Source organism: Aulostomus chinensis, chromosome 13 (genome assembly GCF_037954235.1).
Source record: "Aulostomus chinensis isolate RoL2024-O1b breed Wild chromosome 13, RoL_Achi_v1.0, whole genome shotgun sequence".
NCBI classification, from domain to species: Eukaryota; Metazoa; Chordata; class Actinopteri; order Syngnathiformes; family Aulostomidae; genus Aulostomus; species Aulostomus chinensis.
This window is the reverse complement of record NC_141332.1, coordinates 14588105-14608915: the sequence shown is the minus strand read 5'-3', so window position 1 is coordinate 14608915 and position 20811 is coordinate 14588105. Positions and strand designations below refer to the sequence as shown.

Here is a 20811-nt window from a genome sequence, read left to right as displayed (position 1 = left end):
TCAGACTGATACAGAAAATAACTGTTTTAACAGAATAACAGAGGTTTCACGGGCTTGTTTTGTGTCAGACTTTTAGTTACGAGGCTGAATGATCCTCTAATGATTTTCATATGAATGCCTATCATGATATTAAAAAGCTGTACTTCTCAATTATTGATTATTAATAATAATTATAATAATAGTAATGCTAAACTTTGTGCAGCACCTTTCATGTAAAAATTTCAACTCATTGCTTTACAAAAAAAAAGAGAAGAAATTGACCAAAGGACTTAAAAATCATGTTACAATAGACAATTTAAAAGAGAATAAAAACGATGCCGATCATAGTATGAGAGGTAAAACCCACTAGTCCGTGGAATCTTTACACAGAATGTCTATTATAAAATGGAATTTTTTTAAACAAAGGTTAAAAAAGAGTAAGCGTTTAGTTAGAAGTACCTCATAATCCTATTCATGCAATTTTCAATGGTAAAATAATTTAAATTAAATTATCAAATTACATCAGAATGACAATAGAGTAAACGTATTACTTGCTATGATAAACCTTTACAAAATTTGATTCATCAATGAGCTCCACCTACAGCCCATGAACATGCTGGGATGTCCTACCAGGTTTTGGGAACCCAAGAGCCTCCGTAGACGAGTGTCTCATCTGGTTTGGCGTTATTGAGGAAATGTAACTTCATTCGGGATCACAATTTCACAAAACGTATTCAAATAATAAAGAGAATTTTTGTGGGTGTTTTAGCTGGTTCTCGAGTGCCTGTCTAGAAATGCTAATGATGCATTTTTCATAAATAAACAACTAAAGTAATACACGCTAGTGTTAGCTTGTCCTCTGGGGCCTCCTGGTGTATTAATGTTGCCATACCTGAAAGTAAACAATATTTTCCATGTACTTGAGGGTTTATTTCTTCAGAAAATATTTAAGCTCCAGGGTTGGCTAAAACATCCTCATTATTTATGCCACATGCAATAACAAATTACAAATTCATTTTCTTAGTTGTTAATGTCCCATTTATTCTACGTTCATTAACTGCTTCACGTTGTCAATACAACCGAAAAGTTATACAACCAGAAAGGTTCAAATAAAAACGTTTTTTAAAAGATCATGTATGCGCATGCATACTATATGCAACGTATTTTTGCCCAGGTTTCTACAAATTATTATTAATATCATCTATGCTGGGTGCCGTTTAATGTTTGCATTCTGGAACTGTAGTACGGTTTGTCCCTCTGTAAGCGCCGTAGGTCGTTTTGACTACTTCCGCTACGTCTTTCCGGTATTCATTCTTCCATCCATGCTGAATACGGTGAAGTCTTCTCACCGGTAGAAACCCGAACAATAACGCTGCAGTAATCCACATCGACGATGTTCAAACTGGAAGGACTCGGGCCGAAGATGGACCCGGAGGAGATGAAGAAGAAAATGCGACAAGACGTCATCTCGTCTTTACGAAACTTTCTTATTTACGTCGCCCTCCTCAGAGCCAGTGAGTACAGGCGGATGACATTGACGTTATAGCTCGCGCTTTCACGCGAGAGAGCTTCACATGGCAGCTTCTTATTATTTTAACAAACGTGTTCTGTCCCCTGTGTGTTTATTATGACCGTAGTAAGCAGGAAGTTGTCAATCCATGTGGTAAATAACTGTGCAGGAAGCTAACATAGCTAGCGTCAAGCCCATCGTAGATCTATAATAACACTGCTGCGCTTCAAATACTTAGCATTTTCTTTAATGTAGAGCTACATACGTATTAGAAAATACTTAGTCAACTAAAAATTAAAAAAATAATGAAAGGTATTGAAATAGAACACAGGATTAGCATCAATTTAATCGAATATTAAACGTGAGGATGTCATGGACTCCATATTACTGTACATTAGGACACTTAATACGAAGCATCAAAATATGAAGTAAAGAATCGATAGTAAATGTGCAATGTGGTGTTAACATAATTTTTTTAAAAAAATCAGACACAAGAAGAACTAGAAATACGACAATTATAAAAATAAGAATAAAGCCTGTATTATTCCACTGTGGGGGAATTTACATTACTGCAGCAGCCAAAGGTTGTCAAAATAATTAATACAACAAAAAAGAGTGACAATGAAAATAGTTATAAAAATATAACAAAATAGCAGAAAGGAGAAGGTTTCCCTGAAAGATTTCTGGCAGAAAGAACATTTTCACTTTTTCCTGCTGAAGGAGGGAGTTTAGGGAAAATGTTGTGATTCAGGTGAAAATAGTACTTTTCTGTCTGTTGGAATGGCTGTCTGGAGTCAGGTGTAAGAAGTATTTCTGAAGCTATGACAAACTGTGCTGCTACATCTCTACTTTCAGTTTTTATTGAGACTAATGATTTGTGTGTTTTCATATTTAAAGCTCCGTATGTGTTAAAGAAGCTGGACAGTATATGAAAGCAGCAGCTGCTCTCATCTTACCTCCATCCACTGAGCGTTTACTGCTACTGATCATCATCATCATCGCCATGAGGACCACCATCGACAGACGGCTGGAGCCTTTACACACCAAGACCAGAGATCAGTTCAGCTCCACACCTAGTTATCACTTTAGTTCTCTACCTTCTTAATACTAGTCTCCCTATTTCGTTAAACCTACTATGATCATTGTTCTATATGTATGCGTTTGGTTAAAATGGTGATGTGTGAACTGATTGCTGGCAGATTTGTTAATTATTGTCTACGGGGATTTGAAACCAATGGTTTAACGTTGAACCAAAAATAAACTTACTGTGAAATTATAGAATGAGAAAAAAATGTTCAGTTTTTTTTAAACAGTTTGTATGAGTAAAAAAAACTATTGTTCTTAGTTCCTGTCAGTTGAATCATAGGTCTTGTCTGGGGTAGCCAACATGTCATAATGAGATGTAAGAACCTCTCTCTCTCTCTCTCTCTCGCTCTCGCTCTCGCTCTCGCTCTCTCTCACACACTTGTGGTGACTTTTGATTGTCAGATTCCTCCTGGATGCAACCAAGCATTTAGGAGATTTGCTGTAAATGTAACAAACACACAGATGAAGCTTTCTGAAACATCTCTATTTGTGTGATTAAGAATCTTTTTTTTCATTAAAATAGAAATTAAAGAGTATCCACAAAAATCCATGCCCACTTTAATTTTTTTTTATCTTATTCAATAAATATTTACATCAAGGTCTAACTTTAACTACTAAGAGACCTTGAATTGTCAAATGTCAATTTATCTGCATATATTTAAAAAATGAGAAATCATATGATTTGATGTGTCAGCCTCTTCTTAGGTAAATCAATGTTTTTTCAGGTATTCTGAAGCAGACAAGTTGCTCTCTCTGGCTTTTATTTTTCATAAACATTTCCAGGTTTTTAATGATCGCATGAACCCTGAAAAAAGTGAGTTCTGAGCAGGATCTGCACAAAATTCCACCTATTATAGCTGAGCATCCTTACATGTTTTTTTTTTAATAATGATAATTTTATTTGGGGGGGGGGGGTTATTTACAAAAAAAACCCCAAACCCAACAAAAGACCAAAAACAGTAGAGAAGTCGTTGCGTAAGACCATTTTACATGTCTGCTGTCAGACGGACAATAATCCTGCAGTTTCACTAGATCACCACATGGGGGCGATGTTTAAATGTGGAGGTGATAGAATAACGGATGGAGGCGTCGAATGAACCGGGCTGATTGTGTGGACTAAGCCACAATGATAATAACGAGAAAGAATCAGGAGCCAGATATTTTCGTCAAGTCTCGGCTTTGAGAAGGGGGCAGCTTTGCGGACAGTGGAGACAGTCGCTGGAGCGCCGCATCTTCCGAGTTATTGTCGGCCCGGGTCCGCCCATCCTCTAAAGCGTCTGTCTTTTACCCGCCTCCAGACAATGACCATCACATCTGATGCTGAGTCCAGGAGTTCTGAAGCAGTTTTCAGCCCGTAAGAGCTGGATGAGTAGTGAAGTCCTGAGGAGCTGGATTGTATTATACTGTCTCACCACACGGGTAAAAATCAGAACTACGAGCTTCTCATCAGCCTGCTATGGACTTCCCAGGTCACTTTCATCACATCTTCCAGCAGCTGAACCTCCAGAGACTCCACGCTCAGCTCTGCGACTGTGTGGTGGTGGTTGGAGGCCAGAAGTTCCAGGCTCACCGCTCCATCCTTGCAGCCTGCAGCTCTCACTTCAGGGCTCTGCTGAGCTCCAGCGACAGCAGCGATGAGGTTGGAGCTGATAAAAGTCCCTGTGTGATGGTGCTGGATCCAGAGGTAGTGACCCCAGAAGCTTTCTCCACACTGCTAGACATGATTTACACATCCACCTTGTCACTCAGGGCCTCCAATGTGATGGATGTACTGTTGGCTGCCTCACACCTGCACCTCAACACTGTGGTTAAAGCCTGCAAGCTCCACCTGTCCAGAAAAAACTTCCCAGCTTCACCGCCAAATAGTTGGAAGTCAGTGCAGCAGCAGCAGGGTCCATCACCTCAGGCCCTGCAGACGTCATCTGCAGTTGATGAGGATCTTGATGAGGTGGGAGTGGAGGTGAGCCAGTCAGGAGGAGGTGAAGACGAGGAGGTGAGGTGGAGTGTCAGTGGCGAGCAGAGTCCTGCACCATCTTCACTTCAAAAGAGGAAATCATATGAGGAAAGGCTGAATGGCAGGAAGAGGTCTCGCATACTTGGAGAGCAGACCAGGAGCTCAGTCAGCACAGAGGGGAGAGGAGACGAACTGCTGTCCCCGCCAGATAAGCTCTGGGAGGGCCATGGTGAGAAGGAGGAGGAGGTGGAGGAGAAATATGAAGCCACCAAAGGAGAACTGGAGGAGGTCCAGCTGCCGAGCCAGTCGGACAGCGGCACAGGAGGAAGTGTGTGTCAGAAAGATGGCAGTACAGACGGAGACACTGTGGTGAAAGTGAAGGTGGGAGATGAAGGAGAAGAGGAGGCGGTGATGATTGAGGTGAAGAAGGAAAATTTGAGCTCCTGCTCTCCAGATGTGAGCATATTACCCAACAAATCTGCACCTGCTGGAGAACAAGACTCTGCTCAACATTCAGTACTAAATAGTGAAAAAATGTCCCCAACAGAGGGCGCTGCTGGAGGTTTACAATCCCAGCTGTGCTCAGAGCTCCCAGGAGGAGAGGCTGGAGACGTGGGTGAGGAATCAGTGGATGGTGACGGCCTGGACAGCCTGTCTGAGCTGGCCTTCTCCTGCTTCCTCAACCCCACTAGTGGGAGTGAAATAGGAGCTCTGGAGGAGGAGGACAGTCTTTCCTGTCTCACTGCTGCAGCTGCTGCCAGTGAAGCAGCTACTGGAGATGAAAGCCAGCTGAGTCACAAGACTCCCTCTGATCCATCCTCCTCTCTTGTTTTCCCAGTAACTTCTGTTCCTTTGCAGCAGCTTCTCCCCATGCAGGGCTCTAGTTTTAGTGATGCACTTATCCTCCAGCCAGCCCAGAGCTCCTTAGCAGGGTTCCTCAGTCTGGAGCCCTCCCTTGTCCAAACTTGTAAGGCTGGCAGAAGCAGAGGATGTGGCGGATCAGGCGGGACCACCTTCCGTCGCATTGCTCCCAAAGTGCCACCTGGATCAGAAGCAGAAACTCCATCTTCCTCTGGACCAGCAGGGGACGATCAGCCTCCTCTAACCAAAGCCTCAGAGGATGTCCTGTCCAAGTGCAAGAAAGCAGCCGCTGAAGACCACGTGCTGCTGGTGGAAGGGGAAAAGAAATACGCTTGCAAAATCTGCTGCAAGACCTTCATGAACCTGACTGACTGTAAGAAACATATACGTGTCCACACAGGAGAAAAACCGTACCCCTGCCCCAAGTGTGGGAAGCGCTTCAGCCAGTCGTCCCATCTGTACAAACACTCGAAGAACGCCACCTGCCTCAGTTGGAAGGACGATCACTCATTCGCAGAATCTCTGCCATGACTTGTGTGACATGCTGATAATTTATTTCCACAGACACCCAAATCAGTTCAATTTCATATATCATCTTCATTAATGTTTATGTTCTCAAACTTGTATTTTATTTACTTCATGAAATTGGACAGTTAATATGTAGCCACTCCAAAGTTTCCTTGATAATAAACGATGCACTTCTGGTCTACTTTCGAGAATGTGGAATTTCTACACACATATGACACTTTTTCAATGAAAATAAAATACATTTTTAGTCCTTGGAAAAATCCAGTTGGACACAAAAAAATGTGGTGCTGGAATAACAGTTGGAGTTGAATGTACAAAGTGCAAACTAAAAGAAGCAAAATGTAAACTTTTAGAAGGCGAGATACCAACTACTGGCTTTATTTAGGGTTTCACTGTTGAAATAAACGCTTCAAGTTTGATGTTTTCATTAGAATGATGTAACAGGAACAAGACAACATTTTCGGGGAACACACACATTTACCTCGCAGTGACAGAGCTGATGTCTTCATGTCATGATTCAAAAGTGGACATGTTCTTTAAGGAGTGTTGTGACTTTGCTATCAGATTAGGTTCAGATTCCCTACTTTAGGAATACTACAGTTTGAATCCCTCCTCCACTTCGCTTCCACAGTGGACACCGTTCTCACTCTTCTAAGGCAGAATCAGAACAGGATCAGTGTCAGGCTCTAGAACTTGAGTTCACTAGGCATTTCTGTGCCCTGTAAACCACCCAGCAGGTTTCGGGCTGATAAGGCAGCCATGACGCCTCTTGTGGAGTAGGTGGCACTGCCGATGTGAGGCAACACCACTGTAAAAGATAAAAGAGAGGAGAGAAGATGTAAGCGAAGGAAAACTGTAACACGGCGAAACAGAATCAAAGTCATGAATTTAATTATTTTGACAATGAAGATGTGACCTACTCACCGCAGTTCTTGAGTGTAAGAAGTGGGTGGTTTGTGGGGAGTGGCTCAGGTGTTGTGACATCCAGACCAGCTGCAGCGATCTGCCCACTGGCCAAAGCCTGGTACAGGTCCTCCTGGTTCACTACAGCCCCCCTGGAGAGAGCAACAGCAGACATATCTGACTGTCAAAAGATGCACAGCAAGCGGCTCAACTCATGAATGGGTCTGGTTTGGAAGCCCACCTGCTTGAGTTGACGAAGACTGCTGTTTTTTTCATCTTACTGAAGAAGGCTTTGTCACACAGCCCCTGGGTGTCGGGTGTCAGAGAGCAGGAAACAACTACGAAGTCACTCTGAGACACAAGTGTGTCCAGGGGGACTGTTAGAACCAGAGAGAAGATGAAAGAGGGTTGAACGGAGAATTTTTATCTCACTGTGTTTTTCTTCATCATTCACTGCAAAAGTTGCTTTCCTTTTCTTACCAAACTCTCCATTCAGCTCAGCAGCTTCGGCCTTGGCTGTTCTCCCCGAGTACAGCAGACGCTTCACACCAAAGGGCATGAGTCTGCGTGCGATGGCCAAACCTGTGCACAAACAGCATCAGTTGATCACATGACTTATACGCTACTCAGTTAACAGAAAGTTAAGCAGACGGGCAGATGAGCATACCTCTGTTAAAAAGTCATCCAATACACTTTTTTCCGATTGGTATTTGCTTGCACGACTACACCAAGGGTTTTGTATAGCATTTGCAATGGTTTACCAATTCAAAAGATATTGCAATTTTAGAATGACACACAAGGGTGGATCTACTTTCTTGACTATACGACACAGCACCTCAAAACTTTAACATGTTTCTTTAACACCAAAAGTTGTTGATTAGAAATAAAAACACATCTACTGAGGAAATGAAACCTGACCAATGCGCCCCAGACCGATGACTCCCACTGTGCTGCCAGAGAGACCGTAACCACACATCCAGAGGGGTTTCCAGGAGCTCCAGCCACCACTGGCAGGAAGAAAAGAGGTGACTGATGGGTGATGAAATTAAAACGACTGATACCACCATCACGATGACAGCGGACACTAATTAGTGCCAATGTGTAACTGACTTTTTGACTTCCTCCACCGCTTCTGGTAACCTGCGAGCTGTAGCCAGCAAGAGCGCCACCGTCAATTCAGCTGTGGCGTCGGTCAGGACATCTGGTGTGTATCCAACACGTATCCCACTGTTGAGCACAATACAATAATAATGGGAATACAATACCACCCAGGAACAACGGCACACACAGTTTTATCGCTATAACAAACGTGATTAAAGTAACTTGCCGTTTTTTTATTTCATCAAGTGCCAAGTGGTCGTATCCCACAGAGAGGGTGCTGATTACTTTCAGATTAGGCCCTGAGAGCAGAAGTAAATAAAGGTAGAAACCTCAATATTCATGAAGAACATAACTTTCATTTGATTTTCAACCATCCGAACAATTAGATATTGCTTTATTTGATCAAGCACAAATGTCTTATATTCTCAGACATGTTCCTTGGCTCCATGTCCGTTTCTTTTGATTGTAAATTAAATGTCATGTCTCCGAAGGGTTGTGATGGTCAGTTAATAGTAAATTATTCATTTTAGATATTGCAGCTCTAGTTTTTAATATGCACCCAGGAATCCTTGGTCTGAGTGTAATGTTGAAATGTGGAGTAATTTATTGATTGATTAATCACACACACACACACACACACACACACACACACACACACACACTTTCCACCAACACTGCCATAAGGACTACCTGCAGCATCCAGAACCTCGGCATCGATCTTATCTGATAGCAGACACAGGAGGCCATGAGCCCCCTTCACACTTTTGAGGAGCTCTGCTCTGGGAAGAGGCTCATCTGACTCCCACTCACACACCTCACATCTGTTTCCATGGAGATAGAGAAGACATCATACCACATACAAGGGCAACACTCAAATCAGGCTGTACATGGTGAATCACATTCAGTTTGAACTTTTGGATACAACAGCTTTAAGTTTATTATTTGGCCAACAACTTTTTTTAGTGAAGCCAGAAGTTTCTACCAGAACCATGTAACCTACATGATCACTGCACAATTCTCATAAACGGAGAAAAAGATTAGTTAGTGAGGAACGTTTGATGACATGCATTAAAATTTAGTTTACAAATGCTGCCGTGCACACGTTCAGAAACCGGATAAAAAGCCGCATACACTCCAGCTGATGACAGGATCTTCATCCCCTCCTGCGGGATGCGTCTCGTCACGAAAACCTTCATGAGTTTTCCAACAGTCTGCATCCCACTTGAACAAACGGAGAGTATTCAGGTTCTATCAGACATAAACTCATTAGAACTGCGCAGGAAACCTCTCAAACTAGCACCATTTCAGCGTTTACTGTCCTCCAAACGGCGGAACTTCCGTTGACGTTCGGCGACCGTTAGCCACCCGGAAGTAGCTAGCACTGTAGCGAGCTAGCAAATTATAATACCGGATTGTCCCAACATGACTTTTTCTACGTATTCACTTATTAGTGCAAAATTATGATAGGACACATACGAGACGCATGCTGTATTACACTTTTCTTTAGTATTTTCTGTTCTTAAAAATATATATTTTAATACCAACATGTTTCTGCCGTAGACTCCATGTTATGTGACCAGCATGACACACACACACACACACACACACACACACACACACACACGATAAATAAGACACATTTTTAGTGGGATGTTAAGATGCAGAATTCAACCTTTTCCCAATAACCTCTATGCTGTCACATTGCATCTCCAACTTAATTCCAGATATTAACATATGAGAAGCAAATGAGACACAAACCTTTTTTTTTTTTAAAAACAATTTTACCAACATCTCCATTTTATATGGATACAATTGCCTTCATTAATTTCATTATAGCAACACAAAGGATCACCAGATGATTCTCCTATCAATTTGCAACAGTTGCAACATAACATGACAAAGGAGGCTTTTGAGATGCAGTCTGACAACACTCCCACTTTACTGAAAATATCAAAGATTGTCTTTATAAAGGCCAGAATAAAGTTCAGATTGTGGTGTAGAACATGGATAAAATGCTCCAGTGCTGATTAAAATATTTTTGGATCCTGAACGTGTGTAAATGCAGTGGAATGTGGAATGCAGTGCACCGTCTGACTGAACAGGAAGTAAACAAACAGAACTCAACAATGACACGCTGAAAGTGACATTTATTTAACCCTTAACATTTTCTGTACAGTTTCATAACAACAACCACCCAAGCTTGCAGCTCTACATCAAAGCCATATGCAGAAGTATGACAATATATGATTAAGGCAAACTGTTCTGTTTGCTGGGCTGGATACAAATCCATGTTTAGTTAATAGTGGTGGTTAGACTGTGTCTTTATTATTCTTTGGTCAGAATTTAGGAGAGAAATGATATCCTGTACTTCTGGATTTTATAGGTTATGACTCCAAAATGTGCGACTGTATAAATTGTTCTTACACCTTATCAATTGTCTTTGAGGGGTGAAAAGTTCCCATTACCAAATGTTAATTCGATTTAAAAAACAAAAAAAACAAACAGAATTTTATCTGAGCGAGATCACGATGAGCCAGAACCTCGGAACTTCTCCACAGCCAGAGATCACAACAAGGAGTCAGGAACCTATCATTCAAGAGCTTTTTACACACAAGAACCAGGACACATGTTCACACCTCCCTGGAAGCCCCCCTGCTTGCCGTCAATATCCTCAAAGTCAAGCTCCTTCAGGGGGTTTGTCACTTGACATTTAAGGCCATCTGCTTTCTAGCTGAGTCTAAATATCAATTGAATTCATAGGATTTGTGTGTAAATAACTCTCTATTGTTGAGGATATTTCACGGATCATGACTGCACATCTTCAGGGTCATTTAACGCCTTTTAGTCCCAATAGACATCCGTTGTAAACTAATTTAGCAAAACTAACCTGATTCATATCTTTTGTCATTCATTTTTAATTCGAGAAACTATGTTATTTGTGCAGAAAGACATCAAGTCTGCATAATATAACTGAACAGTGTGAAATGGCATGCAAAAAGCTATAAATGTATTATTACAACACATGAAATGACTCTTGAGTGGTATTAATACATATTTGGGGATTGACTGAAAATGCACACAACATCAGTGGATGTAGCCTCTGATTCACCATCAAGTCTATTTGTATGAGAACTCTCTTTAAGCAGAGGGAGGCAGACAACACTGCCCCCTCCTGGCATGAATAAGGACAACTACTTACAGCCAACAGGTGTGTGAGGGTTGATGAAACATTGTCATTTACATCCTGATGGCCACTTGCTTTGTACATGTGTGTTCTATGTAAAAACAGCCTATAATATTCACAATGAAACCATGAGATGGGATTAGAGTACATTATAGAGTGTGTTGCATGCTTGTGGCAAATCTACAGTGTGGTATAGTCACTAATACCTGTTGGCTTTCGGCCAAGTTTCGACTCGCCCTATTTATTGACGTTGAGAGCAGATGCATGCTCGTATGCTACCATCAAATGATATAAGGCAATACTTATACATTACAGACAGATGTAAATAGCACTTAACATTCGCCACTAATGAGTACACTGAGGGACTATTACTGTTGACCGGTTTCCATTGGTTAAGTTCAAACAAAATTAAACAAGTGATATAATTCCTGATTATTTTGAGAAACGTCTTCATCTGTTACTCATCAGGCTGACTTCTGAGCTGCTGCTCGTGTTCCATCTCGATCAGTTTTTCCACATCCGACATCATCAATTCTGGTTTAAAAAAAAAAAAAGACAAGTAGGACAAGTTTCAATCAAAGGGACATTGTCCTCAGTAGTGTCAGCAAATAATATAAGAAAACACGTCGTTTCGTTTAGAAAATTATTATTAAACTGGTCGATAATTACAAACTGCAGCAGATGAGGACATTGTACTGGTAGAAATGAGTACCCTTACAATCTGAAATAAACCAGAAGTCAAGTCAAATATGTTTGGAAGCCAGTGACAGAGTTTCAGTTTTACCAGTAAATTTTCCTGAGTTTTACACGACCAAACAAACCTTCTCTGAAAGATCTGTCACATTATAGATAAGTCAAGATATCTATTAATATAGATAATAATGTTGAATACACAAGTCAAATTGACCCGATAAATATTTTTCTCAGTCAGTCTTCACAGAACATACGGTATCCTCTAATACGCCATTTTCACAGCTTAGAAAGTGCCATGTTCAAATGACGTTACTTTTCCTGGATTTTACAAAACCTGCAATGTATTTATTAGCGGTTTTTGACAAACCTAAATGTCGCCTTAATCACATCACCAACTGTGTGCATGTTAACACCTCCCTTGTTTACATGACGAGGGAGCAGTAATCCGTAACTCACCTCTAATAGATGAAGAGTACCCTTGTTCGAGGAAGAGTGGCATAGGTGGGGTCAGCGAGTTTACGCACTCTGGAGTAGTTAACAAATCCTCTGATGAACAGCATGAAGCCTGGAGGCCATAAAAACAGAGGTCGGAGAAGAAATGAAGCTTGGGCAGTATAAAGAATGCAAAGTACACCAGTGTATCGAGGATAACCATCACAAAATGAATATTCTGGTGGTCAGGAAGGTATGCAAAAACAGCTACTGAGCCTACAACAAAACAACAACAACAACAAAGACAAAACAATTTCTTATGGACCTATTTCTTTAAAAAGCCAGGTCTGTCTCTTACCCAAGGCCAGGAAGACCCACCACAACCAGTACTGGCCATCAAAGTAACCTGGGAAGTAGGTAGAAAACTGCAAAATACAAGGTAGCACCTGTTAGGAGCTGTGCATTGGCAATAGAGATTAAATGATGATGATGATATCACAAGAACAACAGCAGCGTAATGTAACTGATGTATCACAACTGTGTGGCTGAGCTGAGACAACAAAATGCATATTCAACTTTGTGCCTTTTCCACACTCACATACCATACACAGATTGTCAAACTGGTACATAAAATGCCAGTTGTTTAAATTAAAATAGTGATATTTTGCGTCAGTGCACTGAAAATACATTGCAAGGTTAAGCATCATATTTAGACCTTCTCTCTTACCCTGACAATAAGAACCCATTTAATAAGGGACAAGCCAAAGCCTGAGATGGCCCCGTATCGACCTGCAGCTGATGTGGTCAAACAGAACGACAAGAAGAAACCAATCCAGTTGAAGAGGAATGCCACTGGAAGACAACAGAAAACACACAAACTCATGGTTAAATTAGTAAACGTTTGATGTTATCACACAAATCTACCAGCAACATCAGCTGTCAGCCAGCGGGGGATTTAGCTGTCTTTAAATCAACAAATGTCACTAATTTCTGGGGTCCTTCGGCTTGTAAGCGCCCTCCTTGACTTCTGTTTACAAAACTACAAATACTGCATTGAGGCGGTAGACCTCTACAGTGTGAGTCTGTCACACTGACCTTGACCTTTGACCTCCACGTGTGAGGTCTATGAAGATTAGATTGTGTTAATGGGACAGATATCACGTACATGACTGTAAACTTGACCGCCAGAGTCTGACCGCCTCATCCTTGAGTCTCAGGAGACATCCAGGCCCTCCTAGACTATTGTGAAGGTTTACTGGGCAGTTGCATCTATAGTAATATGTAACGACCTTTGACAATATACCGAATTCAACATGGTTTACCCGTTCAGGAGTACCAGTTTAGAAATTAACTCTGTGAAAGGGAGTTCAGTCGGTGTTTGAGAATTCAAGGCTTCTTACTGAAGAAAGTCAGCATGAAGATGCCATCATTTCCTATCCGCAGCTGGTCGGCATCTTCAAAGTCATCTCTGGCCACGAAGTCGTCCTCCTGCACCGTCACACAATAAACATGCATCACCTGTGTTTACCTCTCAAACTACAAATGTATGAGTGCACAGGCATTAATAAATGATGATGCTGAAACAACAAATGATGTACCGTGACTCTTCCGGTGACAAGGGGGACTGCAGCCTCCGCTTTGCTTCTTTCAGCCTCGTCGTATGAAGGAAGAGTGGTGGCAACACTATAGGACGGCGGGTTGGGGAATCTTCCGCCATCTTCCTTGTACTCGAAGAAAGCTGTGGGAGTACAAACCAAATACCCAATGATGCAGGGACACAGCTCTTTTGTTAAAAGTGTGACATCTTTGTGGGTTTTACCACACCACCAACACGTTTCATCTTTTCCTGCCAGCGAGGTATTTTATTTCAGTATTTTTATTTGCTGTACAGAGATGAAAGAGTCAGATTCTTAAAAATCAAAACTAATATGTCTTCTTTGATTCCAATATGACAATTAAAAAAAAGGCCAGCTAGAGTTGACTGAATGTCTGGATTGCTGACAAAAACTCATTGTCCAAATCAACACAGTTGAAGCAGCAGAGAATAGAGAACCCCGACCAGCGAGGGAGGAAACACATTAGTGTAATATGAGTCCATTACTGATAATGTGCTCTTCCATGCAAGCCAAGGCTTTATCTGGGTCATTTGGCATGCGCCCATATGTTTGTTTGTAATTTCAAACACACAGAGCTTTGAACTGGATCCATGGACACACCCAGGAAAAGCAAACACCCATTTATAGAGCAGGTTAACCTATGCCCTTGCAAGAAATGGGATTTGAAAAGAGCCGAACACGTCAGCTCGTTCTAAAGCCAACAGCCTCTGGTAAATTAAACCAAATACTCAACAACACTTTCTACATTTGATCAAGGATGATATTTCAGAAAGTGTACAAACCCTTTCGGTTCTACAATTTTTCGCAAATTCGAGGCTACAAACTCCTCATTACTAAGATTCGCAACACCAGATTGGCTGATAGTAAACTGCAAATACCGTTGTTGCAACAGCTTGAACAACAGTTCTTACAGGTTGAAACTGCTCAAATACAAGTCGCAGCAATGAGAGACGTCTCACACTGAGACAACTAATTACTTTGAGGTTTGTCTCTTCGACATGTTTCACTGCACATTTCCTGTTTTTACATCTACAACTTTCACTTCTGCTTCATCTGAATGTGGTGGCACGTATTCTACTGTTGTTCCAGTTTTGGGGCTTTTTGTGGAAATGACAGTGTTCTGACTGATCGGTTTCGATGGCTCAGGAAAAAGGCCTTTCCCTTTAATAATCCTGTTTACATGCAATCGTTGATTTCCATAAACAGGCAAATGGCTACGCAAACTGCTGATAAAACTTGACCAATGAAATGCACATTATGAATACAAAGAATGCTCCTAAAGCCCAACTAATATCATCATATCCCACGTGTCTAAACTGGAAAAATTCCAAAAATGTAACCAGAACACACTGTTTACACAACCTTCACTATTCTGTCTTTTGCCTTTTTTTTTTAAGTAACTGTGTAACCACAGTCACTGACATGCTGTTTGAAACTTTCTAACCTGCATTGGCTTCAGCGATGGTGCTGTAGGGAGGTGGTGCATCCTGGGCTGGACCCTCTTGTGATGGCTGGGCTGGCTCCTCCTCGTTGACCAGCTGGATAGAGAAACGAAGGAGAGCACAAGGTGAATCAAAGCAAAATCATCTCTCCGCTATAAATGTAATAAACTTGAGGTTACAGGAAGGTCACGATACTGCAGCATGGACTGCACTTTCACTCAAAATATGACAGGACTCGACGACACCTCTTCTACAACACGCAGACTGACCGGAGATTAAAGACGTCTGTACGTAAGCGAAATGCAGAAAATGTAGTTGTGTGACGTAAGTTAGAGTAGCAATGCACTCGTGTAATGCACTCTGCAACAAGTGGTCATGACACAGAATCATACATCCATTACAAACGACAAAAACAAAACACGAATTATCGACATTTTCCGCGGTGAGAACATTACGCTACCATACAATCCACGAATTAAAAGGACGAACGACATGAACTATACATGTAGGATTTCACGCTACATTTGCTTAATCACGGCAATAAATACTTCCTAACGACACATTTCTACGATATCCTTTCGATTCTTCAGTCTTAGAGTTTATGTTACTAAGAGGGCGGAAGAGTCAACGCTCTCCAGACAGGCCAGTCAACACTAGCTTCGGCTAACGTCAACTTACTCGTGTTAGGTACATGAAACTAGGTCACATGGGCTTCAATTACAAGTGACAAATTATTTCACATACACATATTAGCTTGTTATGGTCGAGGGAAACTGGTTTCCTATGAATATATGGCATTGGTCGCAAGCACGCAAGTAAATCCCGAGCTTGAGCTTATTTTCCCTTCAGACAGGCACTAGCCGTCCGTTAGCTAGCTAGTTCTGCAAGCTGCTGATGGCTGCATAGACTTAACGAGGCAGACCTACCTCTTGGTACCTGACGTTGCTGTTTTGTTCTGCCATTGTGGAAGAGGAGCAAAATATCTAAATCCTCTTCTCACTTTAGCTGTAACGATTTGTTGTTTAAATGTAAAGTCGCCGACGACGAAAGCGCAAGCAAAGGTTCTGTTGCCTCCTCCTAGTCGGCCATCTCCTTCCTCCTCACCCCTCACTGGTATGGACTGGTGATGCCTTCACGAACATCGTAATTTTGGAACACAAACTACGTACTAGCGCAGATAAAAATGATGATGCCAGTAAAAAAAATCCCCTAACTTCGGTAACTGTTTGTTAATCATAAATTAACCACTAATTCTCAAATAAAGTTAAGAGTTGCTAATGTTCAGTTAGCTCTTTGTTGCTTACTCTCTAGAACAAGGAAGGACGAGGAAAACGAAAGTTATACTCTAAAGAATGATAGGGAGGTTTTAATACTTACGTACATGTTGACATTACACACAAGGTATTTATTTCTGTTTGATCACTATTTAAAAGAAAAACTACAAAAAAGTTGATTAATGATCCCTATTCGGATTACTGGTGTAATCAACTAGGGGAGTTTCATGGTGATATAAATTGCGTAATTTTTTTGTTTGCAGTCTTTTGTATTTTGTATTTGTGTTTAATGGTTTTTAAAGTTCCACTGTCATGGAAAATGCTCGTTTTCTTCCTCCTTTTCCTTTTTTAATAGTGTCATTTTCACTCCAACATTTCAAAAAAAGTTTAAACCAAGTCAGTTTTTCAATGGTTGTTGAATTTACTGTCTTCTAATTAAGTAATAAAAAAAACTGATGCTAAAAATCTCCTCTAAAACAATCTTTCAATCTGTCTGCCATAGCAAAAAATAAAATTAAAATGTTGGCTGGCTCAGATTTTTTTCCCAAAAGAATTCTTTTAAATGTGCACACATTTTGGAAAACTTACTATAGAATCAAATACTTCTTTAAAGTATCCATCTGTACCCAGGCAACTCCATTCCACACAGCTGGATATTACAGGTAGCACTTCAGACATCATGAGTTGTCATGTGACAGGATGAATAGCTTGAATGTACCACAGCAAAATCCAAAGCGACTCACTCAGCACATATACACATTTAAAGTACTTTATTAAAAAAGAGAATCAAAAGCTGTGTGAATGATCACCTACAAGTCTGCATTACAACAGCAGCTGATTATTTCTAACAGGAATTAAATGTGGTTAGAACTCCCAGCACTGCTTATTGTCCACTGAAGTTTCGCCACAGAACAACAAAGGAATCATTGGAGTGGTACAGCTTATAAAAAAAAAAGAAAAGAAAAGGTGTATAGATCCATACATTTTTTGGAGAGAACTCCTCACTTCTTGTTCTCTGACAGAGGTGCCTCCACCAACTTGTTGTGCACATGCATCATCCCTTAAGGAAAAAAAGAATCAGCATGCTTTCTTGTTGTATACTTGTAAATTTGTGCGACAAAAAAAGACACTTTTTTAATCTCACCTTTGAAATACTTAACCGTTTTGACCCGCAGTTCCAGGGTGGCATCTTCATCACATACAAAAACAGTCTGTGGGTGCTGCTGGAACGCAGAAACTGTCCACATATGATTCACGCCTTCTTCTATTGCTTTATATAAAGCAAAGGCCTTGTGTGCCCCAGTGATGAGAATCATGACCTAAGAGGGAAACACATCTGTAGCCTCTATGACCGTGAGAGGAGTGACATCATGAAAAATGTACTCCAAGTTCTGAAGGAACATGACCCTCACTTACAATATATTTATTCATTTGCACAAAAATAAAAACATAAAACAAAATTAGAGGGTCACTTCAATGCAAATTTACAAAAATGCTGTTTTTAATGTGTAAACGGAACACACCAGGTTTTTTGGAGATAAACTTGTCATCCTCCTCAGAGCCAGACACCCCTCTGTTCTTTCTGCATAAAGCGGGGAAGCTAGAGACCGCCTGAATTCTAGTTAGCGTAGCAGAACAAATGGCACTGAATGGGCAGGTTAGTATACCCGTCTTGCCCGCATAGCTTCAAAAGCCAGCAGTTCCTCCTCCTGTGTGATCAGGTTCAAACAGATCAGGTTCTGGATCTTGGCTTGTCTGTTAGCAGTCATTCTTGTTGTCGTTAACCAACATGTTGTTCTGTAGGCTGAAGTTCATGTCATCATAAATATTACACACAACCATAGTCCTAGTAACACAGGCAAAGACCACTGTAGGGAAAAGTGTGTGAGGAAATTTGACTGGGGTATGCTAACACTTCCCATCCACTACCATTTATTGTGCTAAGCTAACTAGCTGTCAGCGGGTCTCTATGAATCTAAGTTCCCTAACTCACAGAAAGAGGCGAGAAGGTTCTCAATCATCTTTGTCTGGCAAATAAGTCTATTTCCCAAAAAGTTACTTTAAACAGATCTTCTTCAAACATATAGGGGTTCTTCTTTATTCTTCTGTGTGATACTCTTATCAGACAAAAGAACAGACAACGGCAGACGCAGGAGAGGACATCAACAGCAGGATATATGGCTGACATTCATAGAAGCTCCAAACCTCTTTCGCATCCATGACAGTACCCACTCCAACAGTCAGTGCCATGGTGGGCACCTTTGAGAGGTCTCCATCAAAGAATCTGGCGTTAGCCATGATGGTGTCCTTTGCCAAAGTCTTCACCCTGGTCCTGGAAACCAAACTTGAACCAGGTTCATTAAAAGCAATGTGGCCATCTGGTCCAATACCTAACAAGCCAGGAAGAATAGTTTGATAACACAACAAAGATCGATCAATCAATTAATCAATCATAGTGTGACCTCTGACCTCCAACAAAGAGTTCGATTCCCCCAGCAGCTGTTATCTTCTCCTCAAAGGCCTCACATTCTGCCTGCAGGTCAGCAGCGTTGCCATCCAGAATGTGAGTGTTCTCTGCTTTTATATCTATGTGCTTGAAGAAGTTGTTCCACATGAAGGAGTGGTAGCTCTCGGGGTGATCTCTTGGAAGTCCTGCACAAGATTTTTGATGACAGCTCAGCCATGAACAGAATCTTCTGTATGTATGCCGAAAAGGAGAAGCAACAAGCTACTTACCCACGTACTCATCCATGTTGAAAGTCTTGACATACTGGAAAGAGAGTTGTCCCTTTTTGTAGTACTCTATCAGTTTCTTGTAACAACCAAGAGGCGTGCTCCCTGAAGACAGATATGTTGCATGTATCAGTGTGGATACAAAGTTCACTTGCAAGCCTCCTGTGCTTGTCTGCAAGTTTAAATTGCATAGACTTGCAAAAACTTGTACAGTATCCGTTGATCTTGCGTGTAAGGCACATTCATCTGCTTTTAGGCAGAGTAAAACATTTGAAGTCCAAACACGTAAAGCAGTGCTATCCTATGTCAAGATCCTACTAACCTGTGGGGAGCCCCAGGGTGAAATATCGGTCCGGACCAGGTTTGGACAGTAGAATCTTGTTCCTAATGTATTTGGCTGCCCACTCACTCGCCTGGTCGTAGTCATTGAGGATTATCAGCTTCATCGTCCTGAATCAAAGAAACAAAGGAACGATAAACTTGTCTGAGGGAAATCAGTCTCGCACTGGCAGTAGGACGCACCTAAACCAGACTTTAGACTCGTCAAGGTGTATAACTTAATCCAGCCACAATTAAAAAAAAAAAAAATAGACCATTGGTAACGTAAAGCTTAACGGCTGCTAAATAAACACGTCTGTTTTGGCGCAGCCGCACAGTATTAGCAAAACTTTCACTGCGGGATCAATATCCTCATAAAACACAAAGAAAATAGTTATCACATGGGACGTATACCTCTGACTGTTAGGAGCGTTCACACGGCAAAGTAAATCACGTGATTTTCAGCCTCTGGTGGATGAACGCACAGCGCGGACGTGACGTCACACAGTACCATGGTTGTTGTTTCATTAGCTCACATTTGCTAGCTAGTAACCAGGAGCTAATCACCTTTTAAGTAATTCTGGTGCCGTTCGCTGGCCAAATAAATTTTTGACAACTATGACATACGAAGACTACCGCTGTTAATCGCAGTGATACCAAATTCAAGCGAACACGTCGTAATTTTTAGCACGCTTTCACGAATATCCCTACAATTTCCGTGATTTTAGAAGGTTAATGACGGTGCTCACAAGGTGGTGAGACGTTAACCTTCCCGGGGGTGATTCCGCCTTCTCACATCCTGTGTCGTACTTTATCAAAGTTGACGTTACATAAACATTCAGACAGGCACGTCCAGAATATGTCGAATTGTAAAAGACAAAAAAACTATAAGAATTAATTTCAGGACCATTACCAATGTTTTGACTTGAGTCAATACCCCGACGTGGCCGCGTCACAAACTTCCTTGTCTTGAAGCACCTGCTCAGTTAAAGTCAATCTTTTAGGAGTTCATAAAACTGTTCTCCGCTCTAAAGTTACGTATGTAATATATGTAATGCTGGTGGTAAGCAACACCAATCTAATACTTTTTAGTTTGCAAACAAAAATCCAGGGATAATAATGATAATCCATAAAGTATAATTTGATACAAGACTTGTGAACATTAAAAAAAAGATCAAATGTTTTAGAGCAGAACGT

At 41.2% G+C, this 20811-nt stretch overlaps 5 protein-coding genes across 8 annotated transcripts; 2 read left to right on the top strand and 3 right to left on the bottom strand.

Moving 5' to 3' along the window:
* The first annotated feature begins 1273 nt into the window (after positions 1–1273).
* tomm5 (translocase of outer mitochondrial membrane 5 homolog (yeast)) lies at positions 1274–3123 on the top strand. Its single transcript, XM_086222623.1, has 2 exons — positions 1274–1493; positions 2387–3123. The coding sequence occupies exons 1-2, from the start codon at positions 1373–1375 to the stop codon at positions 2419–2421; spliced, it is 156 nt and encodes a 51-aa protein (XP_086078749.1). The 5' UTR covers positions 1274–1372; the 3' UTR covers positions 2422–3123.
* Positions 3124–3584: 461 nt separating this feature from the next.
* Positions 3585–6128, top strand: LOC147251034 (zinc finger and BTB domain-containing protein 5-like). Its single transcript, XM_086221524.1, has one exon. It carries the CDS (start codon positions 4032–4034, stop codon positions 5919–5921), a length of 1890 nt encoding a protein of 629 aa, XP_086077650.1. The 5' UTR covers positions 3585–4031; the 3' UTR covers positions 5922–6128.
* Positions 5928–9299, bottom strand: grhpra (glyoxylate reductase/hydroxypyruvate reductase a). Its single transcript, XM_086221525.1, has 9 exons — positions 9054–9299; positions 8613–8743; positions 8149–8221; positions 7932–8048; positions 7740–7828; positions 7302–7403; positions 7063–7198; positions 6843–6973; positions 5928–6726 (listed from the first exon to the last, which is right to left on the bottom strand). Exons 1-9 carry the CDS (start codon positions 9137–9139, stop codon positions 6605–6607), a joined length of 987 nt encoding a protein of 328 aa, XP_086077651.1. The 5' UTR covers positions 9140–9299; the 3' UTR covers positions 5928–6604.
* A 750-nt stretch (positions 9300–10049) lies between these two features.
* LOC147251032 (NEDD4 family-interacting protein 1-like) lies at positions 10050–16440 on the bottom strand. Its single transcript, XM_086221530.1, has 8 exons — positions 16216–16440; positions 15292–15385; positions 13830–13969; positions 13632–13719; positions 12959–13083; positions 12590–12656; positions 12256–12364; positions 10050–11640 (listed from the first exon to the last, which is right to left on the bottom strand). The coding sequence occupies exons 1-7, from the start codon at positions 16249–16251 to the stop codon at positions 12258–12260; spliced, it is 657 nt and encodes a 218-aa protein (XP_086077656.1). The 5' UTR covers positions 16252–16440; the 3' UTR covers positions 10050–11640; positions 12256–12257.
* An 878-nt stretch (positions 16441–17318) lies between these two features.
* Positions 17319–20675, bottom strand: LOC147251031 (glucosamine-6-phosphate deaminase 1). 4 transcript variants are annotated; one of them, XM_086221527.1, is made up of 7 exons: positions 20528–20675; positions 19619–19746; positions 19300–19401; positions 19033–19215; positions 18769–18953; positions 17708–17882; positions 17319–17623 (listed from the first exon to the last, which is right to left on the bottom strand). In XM_086221527.1, the coding sequence occupies exons 2-7, from the start codon at positions 19740–19742 to the stop codon at positions 17565–17567; spliced, it is 828 nt and encodes a 275-aa protein (XP_086077653.1). In that variant the 5' UTR covers positions 19743–19746; positions 20528–20675; the 3' UTR covers positions 17319–17564. The 4 variants fall into 4 exon arrangements, with proteins under 4 accessions (XP_086077653.1, XP_086077655.1, XP_086077652.1 ...); XM_086221529.1 differs by lacking the exon at positions 20528–20675 and adding an exon at positions 20364–20386; XM_086221526.1 differs by lacking the exon at positions 20528–20675 and adding an exon at positions 20029–20355.
* Positions 20676–20811: the final 136 nt, after the last annotated feature.

Bases quoted from the DNA above. Each gene is read 5' to 3' on its own strand.
- tomm5 (XM_086222623.1), top strand. From the start codon at position 1,373: ATGTTCAAACTGGAAGGACTCGGGCCGAAGATGGACCCGGAGGAGATG. The intron at 1,494-2,386 runs GTGAGTACAGGC...TCATATTTAAAG, and splicing joins CGTCGCCCTCCTCAGAGCCA to CTCCGTATGTGTTAAAGAAG.
- LOC147251034 (XM_086221524.1), top strand. From the start codon at position 4,032: ATGGACTTCCCAGGTCACTTTCATCACATCTTCCAGCAGCTGAACCTC.
- grhpra (XM_086221525.1), bottom strand. From the start codon at position 9,139: ATGCAGACTGTTGGAAAACTCATGAAGGTTTTCGTGACGAGACGCATC. The intron at 7,199-7,301 runs GTAAGAAAAGGA...TGGTTCTAACAG, and splicing joins TGAGCTGAATGGAGAGTTTG to TCCCCCTGGACACACTTGTG. The intron at 6,974-7,062 runs GTGGGCTTCCAA...TGCTCTCTCCAG, and splicing joins GTCTTCGTCAACTCAAGCAG to GGGGGCTGTAGTGAACCAGG.
- LOC147251032 (XM_086221530.1), bottom strand. From the start codon at position 16,251: ATGGCAGAACAAAACAGCAACGTCAGGTACCAAGAG. The intron at 13,084-13,631 runs GTAAGAAGCCTT...GTTGTCTTCCAG, and splicing joins CTTCATGCTGACTTTCTTCA to TGGCATTCCTCTTCAACTGG. The intron at 12,657-12,958 runs GTAAGAGAGAAG...TGTATTTTGCAG, and splicing joins AATGGGTTCTTATTGTCAGG to TTTTCTACCTACTTCCCAGG.
- LOC147251031 (XM_086221527.1), bottom strand. From the start codon at position 19,742: ATGAAGCTGATAATCCTCAATGACTACGACCAGGCGAGTGAGTGGGCA. The intron at 19,216-19,299 runs GTAAGTAGCTTG...AATCTTGTGCAG, and splicing joins CAACATGGATGAGTACGTGG to GACTTCCAAGAGATCACCCC. The intron at 17,624-17,707 runs GTGAGATTAAAA...TTTTTCCTTAAG, and splicing joins AACGGTTAAGTATTTCAAAG to GGATGATGCATGTGCACAAC.